The sequence below is a fragment of the Urocitellus parryii genome, chromosome 2 (assembly GCF_045843805.1).
Source record: "Urocitellus parryii isolate mUroPar1 chromosome 2, mUroPar1.hap1, whole genome shotgun sequence".
In the NCBI taxonomy this organism is placed as follows: Eukaryota; Metazoa; Chordata; class Mammalia; order Rodentia; family Sciuridae; genus Urocitellus; species Urocitellus parryii.
In genome coordinates, this window is record NC_135532.1 from 43926916 (window position 1) to 43944585 (window position 17670).

General features: G+C 36.7%; 1 protein-coding gene across 1 annotated transcript in view; it reads right to left on the reverse strand.

The window, feature by feature from the left end:
* The window catches only part of LOC144253356 (von Willebrand factor A domain-containing protein 8-like), a 243155-nt gene that overhangs the window by 143487 nt on the left and 81998 nt on the right, over positions 1–17670 (reverse strand). Inside the window, exons 6-9 of the mRNA XM_077795473.1 lie at positions 14283–14447; positions 13909–13958; positions 3946–3955; positions 1209–1340 (exon numbers count right to left, since the gene is read on the reverse strand). Of these exons, the coding sequence (XP_077651599.1) occupies positions 1209–1340; positions 3946–3955; positions 13909–13958; positions 14283–14447 (357 nt within the window). The remainder of the gene's footprint in view (positions 1–1208; positions 1341–3945; positions 3956–13908; positions 13959–14282; positions 14448–17670) is intronic.

Below are 17670 nucleotides of genomic sequence, written 5' to 3' on the forward strand. Positions count from 1 at the left end.
TTAAAAATTAAATTTATTGTTAACTGATACATAAAACATAAAAATTATACATATTCATGGATTACTATATGATGTTTCAATTGTATACTAGTTAAATCAGGTTAAATATATCTATCTCCTTAAACATTTATTATTTCTTTATGATTAAAACCTCAAAAAATCTTCCTCCTCACTTTTAGTACATTATCAGTATCTATTGTCATCCTACTATACAATAGCACATCAGAAAATTCTTACTCCTGTCTAACTGTAATGTAGTTTTCACTGATCAACATCTCCCTGTTCCTCTCTCCCCCTTTCTCCAACCTCTAGTAGTAACTAGTCTACTCTCAACTTCTGAGATAAACTTTTTTAGATTCTATATGAGTAAGATTATGATCTTCTTTTATTTTTTATCCTCTTCCATATCATTATCCTGGATGTCATGTTCTTCTAAGGACTTGGAACTTGATCAGACATATACAACATGAATCCTAAATAATTTTAAGTTTGGAAACAATATCAAATTTGCATTTAAGAAAGATCATCCTGGTACTAACATGAAAAGTTAACAAAAGGTACAGGAGTCAACGAAGTTAGTGAACCCTTACCAAAGTCAAGCAAATAATGAAGATTGGCTCATACCTCATGACTTTGAACATTCTGTTTAAACTTCCCAATGTCCTATCACCTTTCTATCCCTGGACCATGGGGAAAATTCTATATCATTCTTCAAAACTTAGCTCAAGTTTCACCTCATCTCTGAAGCTTTCCTTACTCCTCCAGAATTCCTGTATTACTTCCCTCTCTAGGTCCCTATTGCCATTCATTCCAATATAGTCCTTATTCATCTGCTTCTACCATAGATTATCATTTGAAGAAGACAGAAGAGTGTAGTGCAAAGTGACCTTGTCTAGAATTACCAGCAGTGCCACCTCCTAGATTATAACCATGGATGAATCCACTAATCAAGGTACATCTCAGTTGTCTAACCTATAAGATGGTGATAATAAAGTTTACATTCAAGATTATTGGGGGATTTAAATAGTATAATATATATCAAGGAAACACAGTAAATAGTATAAATAATAAATCCTAATACAGAAAGGAGATACAGAGACATAGATGTGTTGCTACAGAGCCAAATAAGACTTATGAGAGGGTCATATGCCTAATTTAGGCCATATTAACCAGATGCATCTTAAAATGAAGAAATTGTGATTCATTACCTTAATGGTAACCTCTTGTCCTGCAATTTGAATAGTCACACAAGCATAGGAGACATGGTTTTCAGTCATTCTCTCCACTTTAACAATCTCTTTAGGAAGCAGAGAGCTTCCTGAATCTTGGAGTTCAAAACGCTGTAAAATTACAAGAAAATCATGTAAAAGTCATGGAATTTACTTTTGTTTGCTTGTTTGTTTGCAGTACCTGGGATCCAATCCAGCACCCCATGCATGCTAAGCAAGTGTTTACCCCTGAGCTCTATCTCCAGCCCTAAAATTTACATTTGATTTTAGTATCAATGTTGGATATCTAGAAGATTCATCTAATTAGAACCAAAACTTTTCAATTCTATAAAAATAGAAGTAAAAAAAAATTAATGAGAACTTTTTCTACTTTCTAATAATACCATTCTACTTAAACCAAGTACACAGGTGATAGATACTAAAATCATCCTTAAAATTTATAAAATGACAGGAAATAGTATGCTTTTACCCCAGTTATAATAATGTCATTATAAGTTGATACAGGATTGATGTTAGAGCACTCATATTCCTGAAATAAATGCAAATGCAAAGAATCATTTACTACATTGGTTATATCTTTATAAATAATTAAGCTAAATAAGCTAATGGAATAGAAATAGGCTAGATTCAACCTGAATAGTAAAAGATCTCAAGTTGCAAGGTGAATTATCATTTGCTGACATAAGAAATTGAGAGGAACTATTAATCAGAAAAGTAATAAAGGAGTACAAGAGGAATATAAAATCTTTCAGACTACATGCTAGTAATATGTAGAAAATCAGCATTTATTTACTTTACTGCTTTATGGGCTTTTCCTATGAATTCTTTAATTTCAATTAAATAGAACTAACATTTCCAACTAACTTTCTTTGGGATTACATTATTTATAATGTGATTTATAATTATACAGAATGAAATGTAAATCACATAGATGTTAGTAATAAGGCAATGGCATTCATCCTCAAAAATTCCCAATCCTGATCCACTATGCTGCACCTTCTTCCTACATTTTTCTAGGCTATTGAGCAGCAAAAGAGAAATTATCCAGACCATGCTGATTAGCAACTAAACAAATATGTGGCTCCAATCTTTCCTGGGCTATTTTCCCAGAGCACCTCAGCAACTAATACAAACCATTACTTGCCTCCTAAGAAGTCAGTTTAAGCCCTCTATCCCATTTTTTGGCAGGCAATCTAGATATTTCTCCCACCTACAACATTGCCTTGGACTTCTCTACTCCTTACTAGAATGTAAGTCTCTTTAGAGAACTATTCAATCTATTTGGCTCTCTCCAAAATCTCTACAACCTACAATTACCCTGGTCAGTAGTCATGTAAGGTTTGTTAAATGAGAAAAATAAAATGAAAATATTTTTTCTTTAATCCTGAAAATCATCCATAATTTCATCAATATGTATTTCTTTTCCCATTTTCTCAGTAAAAAGGACTTCTGCTTTAAGTGACAGTAGATGGAAAGCCACCAGTCTTTCTCAATTTCAAATTAAAGCAATCCCATCAGTACAGTTTCTGGATAGAAAATAAGTTCTTATATCATTTTAAATCAAGTACAATGGTGCTCTGGAAATGTCCTTTCTCACCTTGCCCAAGCCATATTTTACATGTACTCAACAAATGTCATCCCTACATCCAAAAAACATGTTTATTTTTCCCATTCCAGGAAACAGTCATTTCTTCACTTACATCATCCTTTTTTTAATTATAAATATCAAGTAATGTTAACTGTACAAATCAATGGATTTTACTGTAACAATTCCATGCATGCATGCATTGTGCTTTAATAGTCTCCCCCCCTCTACCACCCTCTTCCCCATCCCTCTACATCATCCTTCAGCAACCCATCAACTTCTTCCTTCTGCTCACCATTGCTTATTTTACAAGTAGTTTATAATCACTGCTTCATCTTTCTTATTCTTATGCCCACAAATTTCTGGCTTATATTCCCACTTTACTAACACTGTTCTCAATAATTCTACCAATAATACCATATTTGCCAAATTTAATAAATTAATTTTCTTCCTATTTCATTGATTCCTCCTTCTTGGTCTCTTTTGTGACTTCTCCTTCATCTTCCTAACCAGTGCATATTAGAGTACTTCAGGAATGGATCATTTGATAGATATCATTAACTGATTTAAAAAAATAGGGCAGGTTGGGGGGCTGTGAAAGAAAGTGAGAAATCAAGAGTGTTTATGAGTTCTAGCTTGGAAAAGTGAAAAGATAGTGATGCCATTAATGAGAGGAAGTAGAAAGAAGATACACATTTGGAGTGGATACTAAAGAACTCCATACAGTGGAATCCTTTGAATTTGAGGTTTCCAAGTGGGTTTAGATGTAGTTTTTATCTATATTTACTTTTTCAATACTCTCATCCAGTCTTGATTTTACAAACCATCTATATGTTCATGACTCCTTGTTTTATCTTTCCAGTCTCTCTCCTGAGTTCCTAACTGGCATATGCAAACTTCCCTCTTATTATCTCCCCTCAGATAGCTAATAGGTGTCCCCAATTAAACATGTCCAACATTCAGGTCTTTAACCTTCCCCCATTTTCTCTCTCTCCAACTTTATCATTCCCATTCCTCAATTCAACGACTTTGAAATTATCCTTGACTTCCTGTCTTAACCCTACATCCAACCCTTCAGCAGATATGTTAACTATACCTTGAAAATATAACCCAAATCCAACTACCTCTTACCAACTCATAACTGGTAAAAATCACCATAATCTCTCAACTGAATTATTATAACAATCTGCTAACTGGTTTTTCTCTGCTTTTGCCCTTACCCTTCACAGTCTATTCACCACTTAGCAACCAAAACAGGGCTGCTGAATGATCAGTCATATAAGACATTCCTCAAAACCTCCTAATGGTCCAGGCAAGGTGGTGCACACCTATAATCCCAGCAACTTGGGAGGCTGAAGCAGGAGGATCACAAGTTTAAGGCCAGTCTCAGCAACTTAGCAAGGCCCTAAGCAACTTAGACCTTATCTCCAAGTAAAAAATTTTGAAAAGGGATGGAGATATAGCTCAGTAGTAAAGTATCCCTGGGTTCAATCCCCAAGACTGCCAAAAAAATTTTAAAAATTCCTAATGGTATTCCATCATACTCAGACTGAAAGCAGAAATCTCCTTGATGGCCTACAGAACCTTACATGATCTGAGCTCCCCTACCTTCTAACTTCATCTCCTACTTACCTCTCCTTCACTTACTCTGCACCATCACACTATCCTATGCTGATGCTAGAATGCCCAGGTATGTTCCTGCTCAGGGCTTATGTACTAGTGATTTCTGAAGTGCTTTCATCCATAGGACTTCTCTCCTTCAGATCTTTATCTAAGTGTTACCTTCTTGGTGAACACATGTATTCCTCAATTGACATATAGCATCATTTACTTAACTAATTGACTTTTTAACCAAAAATCAACCTCTATGAAGGCAGGGACTTTTGTCTGTTTTGTTTACTGCTACATTTTCAGCATAATAGTGCTTGGTTAAGTGTTCCTGTGGAAGGATGATTGGAATGAATAATTTTTTTGAGTGAATAATCTAAAAGTCTTGTTTAAATAAGATATCTCTGTAGCACTGGAAACTATTAACATTTTCCTCTTAAAACATCACTCCTAATGTTTCATCAGAATATTCTTTCTGTTCTACTTCTCTCTGACCATTCTACTTCTGCCTAATTTGCATGTTCTTTCCCCACTGTCCATACCTTAAATGTTGGTGTTTCCAAGGTTCAGCATTTGGCCAGTTTTTCTTCTCACTCTACTTGCTCCCCTGAGTTCTTTCAAACAACTCCCACACATTAACAACTCTCAAGTATTTATCTTTAATAACAAAATAGTTCCAGAGCCAGATCTGTATTTCATGTCTGCTAGATAAACCTCCCTGGAAATCTCAAATTCAAAAAAGATCATACCATACAGAATTATTTAGCCTACACCCCAATTGTGCTTCTTCCTTGCAAGTTCTCATATTAACTAATGGCAGCTGTAACTACTCATTTGTCCAAGTAAGTATCCATGGACATTCTTGATTTCTCATGTTTTCTCACAGTCTCTCAACCCAACCCACATTTTATCAGTTAGTAACATCTAAGACATTACTGCATCTAAGATATTTCTCACATCCATTTAATTCCTATTTTCACTGGGCTACTTCATGTTTGACCAGAGCTATTCATCACTATGGTAAGTTCCTCAGGAGCAGGGATCAAATAGCATCCATTTCTACATCTCTAGATTTCTATAGACATATAATCATTTGTCAAATAATGAATGTTCAACTAATGTTGGTTGAACTGAGTGAAAATATTAAATTCAAGACCCTTCCAAGTTTCTCTTGCAAAACTATCATTCAGATTATATTATCAATGAACAAGCAGCAGCATATCCTTTCTAAATCACCTAGGGAATATACTAATTTAACACTTATTATGATGGAGTTCTACTTACGTAGAACTGAAAGCTGAGACATATTGAGAAAAGCCTGGATATATTTGTTACTAAACTGTGATAAAGGATGCCAACTCTCAAAGTGTGGTAGATTCATAATGAATCTTCAAGGCATCTTTAACTAAAAGCTAGAAGTAATTTCATAACTATAAAAATGTTTTTAGAATATGAATATCACATAATAAGCACCATCTGGGGAATAAAAATTATTCTAGTCATTTTTATAGCTAGTTCAAAAAAAGAAAGGTGCTCTGATTTTTAGCTGACTACATTTTCATTTGTTAAAAATTACATTTGTTAAAAATGCAACACAATTAAGTGAATACACTAAAATTCAGGGGGATATGTAACTCAAAGACAACTATTCATTCATTTCTATAGCAATCTGAGAGAGAAAATAATTATCCCTTATGAAGAAAAAGTTATTGACTAGTTCCATTATAATACACATTTCTATTCCTTAATTAAACATTTTTCCAAATTCAACAAAGTACTTTAATTTTCACCATTCTTATCAAAATTGTTTGAAGATAGATAATATTTCATTCATCTGTGAATATTGGCTTAAAATAACGCTTTGGGAAAACAATGTAAAAATTTAAATAAGAAGCAGGCCACACAGAGTGCTCCAGAACAGATAACAAAAAACTATACCAATGAATAGACGGTTCCACTCCCTGCACACGTGTGTGCATGCATACACACACACACACACACACACACCAACTGGAGATTGAACCCAGGAGTGCTTTACCATTGACCTATAGTCCCTGCCCTTTTGATTTTGAGATAGTATCTTGCTAAATTGCCCACACTGGCCTTGAACTTCAAGTCCTCCTGTGTTAGCATCCTGAGTAGCAGGGATTAAGGCATGTACCACCATTCAGGGTACAACCCACTCTTAAGGAAAGATATTTTACACCTTATGTGTATATTTATGTATATATCAGTGTATAATAATCTTACCAAAAGAAAATTCTTCATTAGTTTCAGACAAGAGAAATCTGTGCATTAACTAGCACTTCAGGTAATTAAGGTGAGAAAAGACAGTTACACTTTTATCTGATTAATGCCAGTATCTTTTTCCATTTTTTAAATTCTCTACAATCAAATTAAAAATTATTTGTTTGTAATATAAACCTTTCATCATCATGTTCCCCTTAAGAGGTTAAAATTAAGGGAAGGCCTGCAAGCGAAGCGAACCTGCAAGCCACGGGCGGGCGGGTCAGGACCAGCAACCAGCCAAGTGACAGCAGCTACACGCGCCAGCGGGGAACGCAGACCCGACCCACAAGGACAGCTCCAGCAGACGGCTGAGGGCTAGGCCCGTCCCCTCCCCCAGTGTCTGCAGGTAGGCGGGGGACTGTGTACACCAGCAGAGCGGGCCCAAAGCCTGCTGAGGGGCGGAACCGGCCCCTCCCCCAGTGCCTGCAAGCGAGGCAAACCTGCAAGCCACGGGCGGGCGGGTCAGGACCAGCAACCAGCCAAGTGACAGCAGCTACAGGCGCCGGTGGGGAACGCGGACCGGACCCACTAGGACAGGTCCAGCGGACGGCTGAGGGCTAGGCCCGTCCCCTCCCCCAATGTCTGCAGGTAGGCAGGGGACTGTGAACACCAGCAGAGCGGGCCCAAAGCCTGCTGAGGGGCGGAACCGGCCCCTCCCCCAGTGCCTGCAAGCGAGGGGAACCTGCAAGCCACGGGCGGGCGAGTCAGGACCAGCAACCAGCCAAGTGACAGCAGCTACAGGCGCCAGCGGGGAACGCGGACCGGACCCACTAGGACAGGTCCAGCGGATGGCTGAGGGCTAGGCCCGTCCCCTCCCCCAGTGTCTGCAGGTAGGCGGGGGACTGTGAACACCAGCAGAGTGGGCCCAAAGCCTGCTGAGGGGCGGAACCGGCCCCTCCCCCAGTGCCTGCTAGCTAGGCCAACCTGCAACCCATCAGGAGGTTAGGCCCAGCAACCTATGGAGTGACACAGGTGCCCCGGGCGCCTGCTGGGTAGGTGGACCATTGACCGACCAGCAAAGCAGACCTAGGGCCTGCCAGCATGGTAGACGGATCACACTAATTGGAGGAGGATCACAGCCACTACCTGCCCTGCAAGGGTGATTTTTCAACTATACAAGAGCAATATAAATAAATAGAGGGAGAAAATATCAAAGACACAACAATTTCACCAAGCAGAAAGAAACGCCAGCAGTATGAAACGACAAGGAAAGAAAGGACCACAGGCAATGCAGGTCAACTCAACTTTAGAAGAGGTAATAGCTGCAACAGATGGAATGTCAGATAGAGAGCTCAGGACATACATGCTTCAGATGATCTGGAGTCTCAAGGAAGACATGAGACAGCAAAATCAGACAATGAAAGATCACATTGACAAACAAATCCAGGAAGTAAAAGATCAATTTCACAGGGAGATAGAGGTAATAAAAAACAAACAAATAGAAATACTAGAAATGCAGGAAACAATAAACCAACTTAAAAACTCAATTGAGAATACTACCAGCAGAGTGGATCACATAGAAGATAGAACATCAGACAATGAAGACAGAGTATTTCAACTTGAAAAGAACATAGATAGCTCAGCAAGTCTACTAAGAAACCATGAGCAGAACATTCAAGAGCTATGGGATAATATCAAAAGACCAAACTTAAGAGTCATTGGGATACAGGAAGGCACAGAGCTCCAAACCAAAGGATTAAGCAATCTATTCAGTGAAACAATACAAGAAAACTTCCCAGACTTGAAGAATGAGACAGAATCCCAAATCCTAGAAGCCTACAGGACGCCGAATGTGAAAAATCATAAGAGATCCACACCTAGACACATTATAATGAAGATGTCCAACATACAGAATAAGGAGAGAATTTTAAAAGCTACAAGGGAAAGGAAGCAGATTACATTTAGGGGTAAACCAATCAGAATAAAAGCTGGTCTCTCAACACAGACTCTAAAAGCTAGAAGATCCTGGAATAACATATTTCAAACGCTTAAAGAAAATGGATTCCAACCAAGAATCTTCTATCCGGCGAAATTAAGCTTCAGGTTAGAAGATGAAATTAAAACCTTCCACGATAAACAAAAGTTAAAAGAATTCGCAGCTAGAAAACCATCTCTTCAAAAAATCCTTGGCAAAACATTACAGAAAGAGGAAATGGAAAATAACATTGAAAACCAACAATGGGAGGTAGGACAGTAAAGGGGGGAAAATAGTCAAAGAGGATAACAAATCAGGTTTAGTAACATCAATAAACAAATATGGATAGAAGAACAAACCATATCTCAATAATAACCCTAAATGTTAATGGCTTAAACTCACCAATTAAGAGACATAGGCTAGTAGAATGGATCAAAAAACAAGACCCAACAATATGCTGTCTACAGGAGATGCATTTGATAGGAAAAGATATACATAGACTGAAGGTGAAAGGTTGGGAAAAATCATATCACTCATATGGACCGCGGAAACAAGCAGGAGTGTCCATACTCATATCTAATAAAATAGATTTCAAGCCAAAGCTAATCAAAAGGGACAAAGAAGGACACTTCATACTGCTCAAGGGAACCATACACCAACAAGACATAACAATCATAAATATATATGCCCCAAATAATGGTGCAGCCGTGTTCATCAAGCAAACTCTTCTCAAGTTCAAGAGTCTAATAGACCACCATACAATAATCATGGGAGACTTCAACACACCTCTCTCACCACTGGACAGATCTTCCAAACAAAAGTTAAATAAGGAAACTATAGAACTCAATAACACAATTAACAACCTAGACTTAATTGACATATATAGACTATACCACCCAACATCAAGTAGCTACACTTTTTTCTCAGCAGCACATGGAACCTTCTCAAAAATAGACCATATACTATGTCACAGGGCAACTCTTAGACAATACAAAGAGGTAGAGATAATACCATGCATCTTGTCTGATCATAATGGAATGAAACTGAAAATCAATGATAAAAGAAGAAAGGAAAAATCAAACATCACCTGGAGAATGAACAATAGGTTGCTGAGTGATCAATGGGTTTTAGAAGACATCAAGGAGGAAATTAAAAAATTCCTAGAGTTAAATGAAAACACAGACACAACCTATCAGAATCTATGGGACACATTGAAAGCAGTTCTAAGAGGAAAATTCATTGCTTGGAGTTCATTCCTCAAAAAAAGAAAAAAACAACAAATAAATGATCTCATACTTCATCTCAAAATCCTAGAAAAAGAAGAGCAAAACAACAGCAAAAGAAGTAGAAGGCAAGAAATAATTAAAATCAGAGCTGAAATTAATGAAATTGAAACAAAAGAAACTATTGAAAAAATTGACAAAACTAAAAGCTGGTTCTTTGAAAAAATAAATAAAATTGACAGACCCTTAGCCATGCTAACGAAGAGAAGAAGAGAGAGAACCCAAATTACTAGCATACGGGATGAAAAAGGCAATATCACAACAGACACTTCAGAAATACAGAAGATAATCAGAAATTACTTTGAATCCTTATACTCCAATAAAATAGAAGATAGTGAAGGCATAGATAAATTCCTTGAGTCTTATGATCTGCCCAGATTGAGCCAGGAGGATATAGACAACCTAAACAGACCAATAACAATAGAGGAAATAGAAGAAACCATCAAAAGACTACCAACTAAGAAAAGCCCAGGACCGGATGGGTATACAGCAGAGTTTTACAAAACCTTTAAAGAGGAACTAACACCAATACTTTTCAAGCTATTTCAGGAAATAGAAAAAGAGGGAGAACTTCCAAATTCGTTCTACGAGGCCAACATCACCCTGATTCCGAAACCAGACAAAGATACTTCAAAGAAAGAAAACTACAGACCAATATCTCTAATGAACCTTGATGCAAAAATCCTCAATAAAATTCTGGCGAATCGGATTCAAATACATATCAAAAAAATTATACACCATGATCAAGTAGGATTCATCCCTGGTATGCAAGGTTGGTTCAATATACGGAAATCAATAAATGTTATCCACCACATCAATAGACTTAAAATTAAGAACCATATGATCATCTCGATAGATGCAGAAAAAGCATTCGACAAAGTACAGCATCCCTTTATGTTCAAAACTCTGGAAAAATTAGGGATAACTAGATCATACCTCAACATTGTAAAAGCAATCTATGATAAGCCACAGGCCAGCATCATTCTGAATGGAGAAAAATTGAAGGCATTCCCTCTAAGATCTGGTACAAGACAGGGATGCCCTCTCTCACCACTTCTGTTCAACATAGTCCTGGAGACACTGGCCAGAGCAATTAGGCAGACGAAAGAAATTAAAGGCATAAAAATAGGAAAAGAAGAACTTAAATTATCACTATTTGCAGATGATATGATCCTATACCTAGCAGACCCAAAAGGGTCTACAAAGAAGCTATTAGAGCTAATAAATGAATTCAGCAAAGTGGCAGGATATAAGATCAACACGCATAAATCAAAGGCATTCCTGTATATCAGCGACAAATCCTCTGAAACGGAAATGAGGACAACTACTCCATTCACAATATCCCCCCAAAAAATAAAATACTTGGGAATCAGCCTAACAAAAGAGGTGAAAGATTTATACAATGAAAATTACAGAACCCTAAAGAAAGACATAGAAGAAGACCTTAGAAGATGGAAAAATATACCCTGCTCATGGATAGGCAGAACCAACATCATCAAAATGGCGATATTACCAAAAGTCCTATATAAGTTCAATGCAATGCCAATCAAAATCCCAACAGCATATCTTGTAGAAATCGATAAAAGAATCAGGAAATTCATATGGAATAATAAAAGACCCAGAATAGCAAAAACAATACTAAGCAGGAAGTGTGAATCAGGCGGTATAGCGATACCAGACTTCAAACTATACTACAGAGCAATAGTAACTAAAACAGCATGGTACTGGTACCAAAACAGGCGGGTGGACCAATGGTACAGAATAGAGGACACAGTAACCAATCCACAAAACTACAACTATCTTATTTTTGATAAAGGGGCTAAAAGCATGCAATGGAGGAAGGATAGCATCTTCAACAAATGGTGCTGGGAAAACTGGAAATCCATTTGCACCAAAATGAATCTGAATCCCTATCTCTCGCCATGCACAAAAGTTAACTCAAAATGGATCAAGGAGCTTGATATTAAACCAGAGACATGGCATCTGATAGAAGAAAAAGTTGGTTATGATCTGCACGCTGTGGGATCGGGCTCCAAATTCCTCAATAGGACACCCATAGCGCTAGAGTTAACAAACAGAATCAACAAATGGGACTTACTCAAACTAAAAAGTTTTTTCTCAGCAAAAGAAACAATAAGAGAGATAAATAGGGAGCCTACATCCTGGGAACAAATCTTTACTCCACACACTTCAGATAGAGCCCTAATTACCAGAATATACAAAGAACTCAAAAAATTAGACAATAAGATAACAAATAACCCAATCAATAAATGGGCCAAGGACCTGAACAGACACTTCTCAGAGGAGGACATACAATCAATCAACAAGTACATGAAAAAATGCTCACCATCACTAGCAGTCAGAGAAATGCAAATCAAAACTACCCTAAGATACCATCTCACTCCAGTAAGACTGGCAGCCATTAGGAAGTCAAACAACAGTAAGTGCTGGAGAGGATGCGGGGAAAAGGGCACTCTTGTTCATTGCTGGTGGGACTGCAAATTGGTGCAGCCAATTTGGAAAGCAGTATGGAGATTTCTCGGAAAGCTGGGAATGGAACCGCCATTCGACCCAGCTATTCCCCTTCTCGGTCTATTCCCTAAAGCCCTAACAAGAGCATGCTACAGGGACACTGCTACATCGATGTTCATAGCAGCTCAATTCACGATAGCAAGACTGTGGAACCAGCCTAGATGCCCTTCAATAGATGAATGGATAAAAAAAATGTGGCATTTATATACTATGGAGTATTATTCTACATTAAAAAATGACAAAATCATAGAGTTTGGAGGGAAATGGATGGCATTAGAGCAGATTATGCTAAGTGAAGCTAGTCAATCTTTAAAAAACAAATACCAAATGACTCCTTTGATATAAGGGGAGTAAACAAGGACAGGGTAGGGACGAAGAGCTTGAGAAGAAGATTTACATTAAACAGGGATAAGAGGTGGGAGGGAAAGGGAGTGAGAAGGGAAATTGCATGGAAATGGAAGGCGATCCTCAGGGTTATACAAAATGTCATATAAGAGGAAAGGAGGGGTAAGACAAGATAATACAAATGGAAGAAATGATTTACAGTAGAAGGGGTAGAGAGAGAAAAGGGGAGGGGAGGGGAGGGGAGGGGAGGGGAGGGGGGACAGTAGAGAATAGGACAGACAGCAGAATACATCAGACACTAGAAAGGCAATATGTCAATTAATGGAAGGGAAACTGGTGTGATACAGCAATCTGTATATGGGGTAAAAGCGGGAGTTCATAATCCACTTGAATCAAACCATGTAATATGATGTATTAAGAACCATGTAGTGTTATGAACGACCAATAAAAAAAATAAAATAAAATAAAAAAATAAAAAATAAAATAAAATAAAATAAAATGATCCCTACTGTTAATTCTTGAAGAACAGTGACTCCCATATCCCAATGTTCCATTTAAAACTCAGAAGCTGATTAGCTAGACACATGAATTTCCTAAACCCATCAAGATAGGTGAGGTTTTCACAACCTGATCTAAATCTACCCTGCCAGCTTTATCTCCTCTCAATCTCAAATCTAAACTCTAGACAGCAGATTTTTATAGCCTTAAGAACAAAGCATAAACTCTCATATCTCATGCTTTTAGAAAAGTCCTTTGTAATTCCTTCATTCCATTCTCTATCTGGCAAAAGTCTACACATTCTTTAGGACTCACTTCAAACATCAATGTTTTTGTGAAGCCTTCACAAAGACTCAACCACAAATAGCCCCAGTAATTTGAAATTGTGGCATGTAACTACACTGGGTTAAACTAAGCTACTTGAATCTCTTTCAGTTCTACTAGATCTTAATTCTGCTTCTTACCATCAATGATCTATTTTATTGATTTTATCACCAGCATATACCAAACCTTGCAATACTAAAAAAATTCTTAAAAGAATAGTCATGGAATGAATATATCAATCAATGAATAGGCAAAACAAATTCAATGTTAAGTGACCAGTATTTATAAAAGTACACTTACTTCTCTGCTGAAACATTGGCTCCAACTGAATATAATATATTAAGTTGATCCTAAAATGACATAGAAATATATCAAATTAATAAAAACTAGAACAGATTAAATGGAAACGTTTATAGATACAAACAAACCTTTTAATTAGGCAGACACCAAGAAATTCATAGGAAAAAATAATTTCTTGTTACATTTCATTTTATATAAATCTTGTTAAAAACTTTCAAACAAATAATGCCACAAAAATTTTTCATCCTACTTCCCAGAGATTTTTCCTTATCCCGTATCTTTTTTCCTGTCCATTAACTACTGAAGAGGAATTGAATTTCTTGTTGTGGACAAAAATCTATTTTAAAGACTTAATCAATCTTGGTCATAATTACCTTGAAGGGTAGAAAATAAATATCTCTGGCTTGAAATCGAGAACGAAGAGGGGGATCTAATGGATTCCAAGAATATCTGGGCTCTGGCAAGCCCAAGGCAATCACTCGGAAATTTTCACTAACTCGGACAATCTTCCAAGCATCCAACTCTGCTTTAGTATGATCCTAAGAAAGGGAGAGATCAAAAATTACAGCACAAATGAAACAGATTACAACCGCAAGAGCTGCCAGGCCAAGACACCTAAGCCTTGCCTGTTAAGAGAACTGAATTTGAAAACACTTTCAAAATCACACAGTCAAGGAAGGAAGCAAAGTAAAATCCAGATCCAGGGAAAGCTTGCAACATGAATACCAGTCTTGGAAACAAAAGTCCCTCATACATGAAGGAACCAAGAAAAGCTGAGTCAGATCTCCAAGCCCCACTCAATAATACAGAGGAAGAAAGTCAGGAAAATAAGGAAAAGACATGATGATCAAGAGGACAGACAAACCATCCAGAGTGGAGATCACCCACAGAGCCTAAATAGATATTATGTTTACAGAAATATTTCTAGAAAAACATACTGCTAATAACAACTAACATGTTTGAAAATTTACAGGGTAGGCATTTTCCATGATTTTTTCTCATTTAACTTGCACCAGAATCCAGACAATCTCCTTATGATCTGAATGAAAAACCTTAAGTTCAAAGGAGTTATATAACTTACCCATGGTCACTGGAGGCACTGAAAGAACGTAAACTGCGTAGTTTTGAAGTCACAAACCCTGGCTCAACTACCTGATACATGCATGTTCTACTTAAATTATCAAGGTTATATCATTTACCGTTGGAACCTCAGTCTTCTCATCTATAAAACAGAAATAATATCATCTACATTATTATGACTGCTGTGAAAACTAAGTGTGAGAATGTATGTATGTAGCAGGCACATGCTACAAATCATTTCCTTCCTTCCTTCCTTCCTTCCTTCTCTTCCTTAATGGCTCTTCACAGCCTTAAACAATAGTATCCATGGTATATAAAGTTTATATAAATGTGCATATGTACATTTTGAGGGAAAGGTCCAGCGCTTTCAGCAGATCCTCAGAGGGCAATGCCCACATTGACAGTATAAAAACTTCTCATTGCCTTTCCTGGCAAGATTTGTATCTCATTCTCCCAGTCTCAGCAATCCAACCTTCTGTAACTCTGTTTCAACCCATCATACTACTGTTATTTTCCAAAAATGGAGCTTCAGCAACACTGCTCCATTTTCAGTGAAACACCTTTTTCACTTTGTACAGCATAAAAACAAGTATCAGTCAAATCTTAGTACACACCACAGCTTCATAAAAACAGGTCCTTTTCTGATCCTTTCCCCCTTTAGAACCACTTTTATACCCCTTCATTAAATCTTTTACAAGCTTCTATCTTTATACATTTGTGTAGCTACTTCTTTTTTTTAAGTAAATAACTTATTTATTTTGCTCTCCTTCCCCACCCACATCCAAAAAAAAACACAACCATGTATAAAATACACAGGTTGTTGTGAGACAGTTTTTAGTGACTTTTCACTTGGATTTTGTTTTGTTTTGTTTTTGCAATGCTGGGGCTGGAACGCAGGGCCTCAATGCTACATGACTGTGCAGCTACTTCTATGCAAGACTGTCTCATGCTAATCCAACCTCATAAGAGGACTTATTATTGCTTGTAGAACATAAGAATCCAAAAGTCTGTGGATAGATTGCATGAATTAATTTTTAAAAAATAAAAAATGATTATTTCAATGATAATAAAAAGATCCCAATTCATAAATTAACCGAGTAATACTATGTTACATATGAGTAACACTATGTTACATACATTAGAAAACAAGAGCCTGGATCCAGCCCTGTCTGAAAAACCAACAAGACAACCTCCAGAAAATCAAATATTTCTGTTTTTCATTTACCTAAAAGTGATAATTAGAATACATATAAAGTTTATACAGACTGATTATTTCTATAATAACAAAATTCTACAACCATTACCTCTGTGAAAAAATACAATTTTTGAGATATTAAAACTCAGTATATTGAGTCTAGTTAGAAATAAGTGGGACTTAAATTATGGTGTTGGAATCTGTTTACCATAGAAATTGCCTTAAGATGTAAAAGTTTCATGAAGAGATATTGCCTATATTCTGTGATATTCTCATGAGACAGATCTCATGTGAGTACAGAATTAACATTTACCAATAAAAATTATGTATTTATACTAATATCTTCTTTGAGGGGAAAAAAGATCTTTCTCTTTTAATTATAAGCATTCCCTACATAACTGAACCCTTTTGACTCCCATGTTGCAAGTTTTTACCCAAAATAAAAGGTTCAATAATTTTGTGCAGAATTATACTCTACGAATAAAGAATATATCAAACTTTTTGTTGTGAAGTGATGCTTTTGCTTTTAAAACATACAATTCCACATTCTAAGTAGTATTCTTTTCCAAATCATGTCCTAAAAGGTTGAATAGTATAATTTTTAGGAGAAAACAATTATTTTGAAATTTAAAAGTGTCTAAAGAGAAAGTGACCTGCATGTTTTCACCTTCTTTTACAGACAAATAATAAAAAAGGTCTTCCTTTCAGTACATGAACTATAGCAAAATGAAGGAATAAAAATTTAGCTCTTCTTATTGATTAAAACCTCCATTATCCCTTTCTAATTGTATGAGAATTAGATGACCTTTAGATAGATCTAGATGGAAATTACTATACTTGCATGAGAAAAACACCATCAAAAAACTCTCACAGACAAGAAAGAAACCCACTACTAAAAGGGTTGCAAGATTGATTATAGAGAAATAGCTTTGGGCAGCAGGGATCAGAAAAAGATGCTCCTGGTTCTACCAGCCATGGGACATCAGTTCAATCAGACCCTCTGGCATCAACATCTATTATTTAGTGCCTCATGTGTTCTGGACTTGTATTTGTGCCCTGAGAGGAGGATCAAGAAATATAAGAAACGGGTCTTGCTCTTGAGTGATTAGCCAATAAGATTAGCATATATGTATCTGCACAGAAAAGGATGAGAAAGCCTCCGAGTCCTAGAATGTCGATGCAGAACAATCAGTCACAGAAGGCTATTAGCACATACAGCTCCAATTTGGTACAGCCTGAGCTAAATGAATAAGGACTAAGCATCTTCTTGTCATTTATGACATTAAATGACACATCCAAAGCCTTTTGAAGAGCCCCATATCCTGTATTTGTTGCACAGCATTTAATTTTACTTACTTATTTATCCATCTAACAAATAGTTAATGAACACCCACTACATTGTTCAAGGAATTTGAGAAACAACATTAGTAAAAAGAAATCCCTGTACTTGCAAAACTTATATTCTAGTAGAGGGAGACAAATAATAG